Source organism: Crocuta crocuta, unplaced genomic scaffold (genome assembly GCF_008692635.1).
Source record: "Crocuta crocuta isolate KB4526 unplaced genomic scaffold, BGI_CrCroc_1.0 scaffold528, whole genome shotgun sequence".
Taxonomy (NCBI): domain Eukaryota; kingdom Metazoa; phylum Chordata; class Mammalia; order Carnivora; family Hyaenidae; genus Crocuta; species Crocuta crocuta.
This window is the reverse complement of record NW_027530010.1, coordinates 1,214,585-1,219,018: the sequence shown is the minus strand read 5'-3', so window position 1 is coordinate 1,219,018 and position 4,434 is coordinate 1,214,585. Positions and strand designations below refer to the sequence as shown.

At 64.9% G+C, this 4,434-nt stretch overlaps 1 protein-coding gene across 1 annotated transcript in view; it reads right to left on the bottom strand.

Annotated features, from left to right (window-relative positions):
- Window positions 1-3,593, bottom strand: part of LOC144231627 (ephrin-A1-like) — a 5,450-nt gene extending 1,857 nt beyond the window's left edge. The window contains exons 1-2 of the mRNA XM_077764143.1: window positions 3,445-3,593; window positions 497-792 (exon numbers count right to left, since the gene is read on the bottom strand). Coding sequence (XP_077620269.1) covers window positions 497-792; window positions 3,445-3,536 — 388 coding nt within the window. The 5' untranslated portion in view covers window positions 3,537-3,593. The remainder of the gene's footprint in view (window positions 1-496; window positions 793-3,444) is intronic.
- Window positions 3,594-4,434: the final 841 nt, after the last annotated feature.

Genomic DNA, 4,434 nt, shown 5'->3' with positions numbered 1-4,434 from the left:
CCCCCCCCCCCCCACCCCCCGCAGCATCCCTCCTGCTTCAGCCAGACCGAGCCATGTGGAGTTCCCTGAAGGCGTCCTCCTCCTGCTACACATGTCCCCTCGTGCCCGGCCACCTCCTCTGCTTGTCCTAAGCTCTTGAGTCACGTCCCCCGGAACCCTTCTCTGAGTGTCCTGAGCCACGCAGGTACCCGGGTCAGTTTCCCAAGGCCCCTGTGCCTGTATCTTCATATCACACTGTTCTCTTGGTCAGTTCACCTACGTGTGTCGCTTCCCAGCTTCCTGGGCGATAGGGACCCTGTGGTGTTTTACTGATCTCTGTGCCTGTGGTGTCAGGCAGAGTGCCCGGCATGCACTAGAGGCTCATTCCACGTACGTAATGTGAACGGATGAAAATGATTCAGGATGGGAAGGGGCCGTGTGCAGCTTCGCACCGAGCCCGTGCATCACACGGGCTGCGTCCCTGTGTGGCCTGCGCGCGCGCACCCTGGGGACTCACAGATGTAGTAGTAGCTGTGTCCCTCTTGGAAGTCCTTGCCCAGGGGGAAGGCTGTGAAGCGCAGGAACTTTTCGGACAGCTTCTCCGGGCCGTGCCTGGCGCTTGGCTGGCTGCACTGCCAGCGGACCCGGTCCTGGGGCTGAGGCTGGCACAGCTGGTACTGCTCACGCTCCACCAGGTACAGGGTGTAGCGCTCCATGGCGGCGGCGGCCACAGTGTTGTCCTCGTAATGCGGGCAGATGATGTCCAGGTAGTCGTTGAGCCGGACGTGTACTGTGTAGTCCTCAGTCTGTAACCTGCTCGAGTGGAGCGGGAGGAAGCCAGGCCAGAGCTGTGAGCCTGGGAGGCTCTGCCCGGCTCCTCCGGGTTCACACCGGACGCCCGCGGTGGTTTTTCAACAATCTCAACTCCCGGTATTTACTGATCTTGACCTCTTCAGTGTCTTCTCCCCATCTTCAAATGTGCCACCCCCTCACTGCGTCCACGCTCTAAACTGCATCCACCCGGCATCTTTCAGGGGCCCAACCACTTCCTGAATCCCCCCAAGATTTGCCCACGGAAGGGCTTCTGAGTGTGTCCTTAGCTGACAGATCTGTTCTCCCAGTTCCTCCTTTAACGCCCACAGCCCCGTGCGGCGCCCTCCCTCCCATCAGGGCCCGGGAGCCCCTTCCCTTGCGGGAGCCGCGCTCAGCCCTCAGTGCACCCGCGGCGGCGGGACTTCCCGCGCCCTCGCCGGTGCCCCGGGGCGCGTCCACACCGGCAGCTTCACTTCCGCCCCCGCGCAGCAGGCCGGCACACACGCCCAGGTCCGCCGCTCCAGCGCCTCCTCGCCCGCCCGTCCCAAAGCTCGCCCGACCTCCCCGTCCGTCTCCAGCGGGGCTCGCACCTCCGGGCCAGGCGCTCCGGAACTGCTGGAGCGCCCTCCCGGGGGCCCCGCGGCCTCCCGCCGCCCCNACGCTGAGCCCCCGGGCCCCTCCCCCACTGGGGAGGAGGAGGAGGGGTGGGGGAGGAGAGCGCGAGTGAGGGAGAGGCTTTTAAAATTCCTCTCTGGGGAGATAAACATAGAAGCCATTTCAGAACAGGTATTTCAGCTCTGGGCCTGGCGTCTTTCCCCCGTTCCCGTGACGGGCACTGACTCACTCCTCAGCCACCTCTGCCACCCGCCCAGCGCTGGGAGAAGCTGTGAAAATCTACCTGGTCAGAGGCCCCCGGGGCCTCAGGGCCAGGGCTTGCCCCAGGGCATGGTCCTCCAGGCCCGGGTTGGGGGGCCGGGCGGGGCCCTCCAGCCCCCGGCAGCCCCACCCTCCTCCCCACGCTGCCCTCCCGCCTGGGGCCTGGAGACCACCGCCCTGCATCACCCCTGCAGCCCCACACCCACCCAGCTCAGGGCCACTCCGTCTGTGCCTGCGAGCTGGGCCCCTGCAAACTCCGGCTGGTTTCTCTTTAGCTCTGGGTACGGGAGGGTGTGTGTGCGTGTGTGTGGCCAGACGGACAGGGCAGAAGCTGTGCTTGGTGGGGGCACCCATCACACCCTCCTGGGGGTGCGCTCTGTTCCACTTAGCGCTCCTGTGACTCTGGCTCTCCGTCTGGGAAAGGGGGGCAAGCGGCGTCAGGGAAGGCGGGGAGGGGGGGCAAGGAAGAGGCTCCTTCCTGAAAGAGAGGAAACCTGGGAGCTTGGGAACGGAAAAGGCCAGGGTCCCCCCCTCCCTACTCATGGCTTCCTGTCCCCTCCTCCTCCTCCAGCCAGCACCTGGCATGGGCATAAACAGGGACTTTGCACTCCCACTAGGACGAGACTGGGTCGAGGAAGCACAGACCAGGCAGGCNGGGCTCACAGGTCTGCCCCTGATGCCGAAGGGCAGGAGGGCATTGCCTCCTGGGCTTGGCGGGAGCTGGCTGTTCCCTCCCCGGCCACACCGGCCACACCGCAGCCTACAGACCCCCTGCTAGGCAGCACTGCGCAGGGTCAGAGGAAGCTGGCACAGGTACTTCGCAAGGGGAGTGGAGGCAGGCTTGCCGGGCTGGGGGCGGCCACGCTGAGTGTTTATCCTGACCCCGGGCTGCCCGGCCCTGCTCTCCCTGCTCCGCCCCTACCCCCTCTTCGGCTTTCCCACAAATACCGTCCCCATAACTTCAGAAAACTCAAGGGCAAGAACAAAGGGTCCAACGGGGCTTCTCCCTCCAGTGCCACTTGCCTCCCAGCCCTAAACGTGCCCAGGATGAATTAACGCCTTCCTGCCCAGAGCCCTAAGTAACCCTTTTAACCCCTTCCACTCCTTCTGAACCTTTCCCATGAACTCCCTCCCCCCATCTCTGAATCTCATAAACAGGTGACTCCCTCAGCCTGCTACACATGGCTTGCGCTGCACTCCTGCCGCCTCAAAGGATCCCTTGCGGGTGGAGGGGAGCTTTCCAGGCTCGTCCTCAATACAGAATGCAGAAGCCTGCAGCCTGAAGGCCAGGCCCCTCCTGAGGGGTCCTTCCTTGCAGGATTAGAGTGAGCATTCCGCTTACTCCCGATGTCACATCAGGCACCTATCTGTGTGGGCAGACAGCCAAGTGACACACAGGAGGCACGGAGGTGTTTGTGGTGGAAGGGCCTAGAATACGAGTCCTGGCGGCCAGGGAGGGTGGGCCACGCTCCAGGCTGGAACTGTTCAGGAAGAGTCCCTCGCTTCAGAGCTAACGCGGGGCAGAGGGCTGGGAAGGAAGGGCAGAGGCAACCCAGTGCAAGCAACCGGCGGGCAGGCTCCTGGGGGGACCCTCAGTTATGTCCCAGTTCTGGGGGAGAAGCAGGGGAAGAAAGTCCAAGGGATTCCCTCCCGCCCCTGGCCACGGCCCCAAGACTCAGGTCAGGAGCCGGCCGGGCCAGTTAACCAGGCCGGGGTGGGGGTGGGGGGCAGTGCCAGCCGGGCGCCCGGACTGCGGGCCGTAGACTCTGGGCTTACTTGGGGTTTGAACTGTTCCAGAAGACGGTGTGGCGGTCAGCAGCGGCCAGACTGCAGCACAGGCCCAAGAGCGGGACCCAGAGGGACTCCATAGCGCAGGGCCGGGCCAGGCCGGGCGAGGACGAGGGGCTCCTCGGGGTCCGGGTTNTCGCCGTGACGAAGGTCCCGGGCGCTGCGAGGCCGCTCGCCTGCGGGTGTGCGTGCGGCCCCGCGGGCCTGTGCCGGGCGCTCAGGGGCTTGGGGAGACGGGATCCGACTGCACGTGCCGGACCGCGAACGCGCGGCGCGGGACCCGGGTGTACGCGCGGCGCGCCGATCTTGCTGGGCGCAGGGGTGCGGCGTCTTCGACAGGGCCCCCACCTTTGCGGAGCCCGCAGACCCCGGCTGGGGCGCCCGCGTTCCCTCTCCCCTCCCGCCTGCCTTTCCCGGACCCTGCGCCCTGCGGCTCCTCCCCACACACGCGGCTGTTTGTTTTTGTTGGGTTTGTCAATGTTGTCTTTGTTCGGGCGATGGTGTCATCGCTTAGATGCCGGGAATAAAGTGCGACCCTGTGTGATCGAGTGTGTAACGTGTGCGGCTGGGCTAAGGGCGCCTCTGCCCATCTCTGCCAGTGAGAAGGAGGGACGCGCGGGCTCCTGCGTCCCGGGGGAGGGATTCTTTCTTGTTTCTAGTTGGCCAAAGGGCACTAGTGACATGTTCGGGAGTGCGCGCGCGCGCGTGTGCGCCAACACACGTGTGTACCGTACGAACGGGCTTTGAATATGGACTGTGAGAATCTGGGCATTCCCGAGGTGTGACAAACTGCAGCACACGTGTGCATCTGGCACGCGTAAATACGTGTGATGGCGCGCGAGTGTGAAGGCATTTGTGGGCAGTTCCACAACCGCGTGTGCAGCTCCGGCGAGCGTGTGCAAATGTTAGTGAATGGCGTGTGAAGAGAGGGGGCCTGTGGGGAGGGGCGGGGGCTTGCAGGGGGGGCCCCTCCCCCGC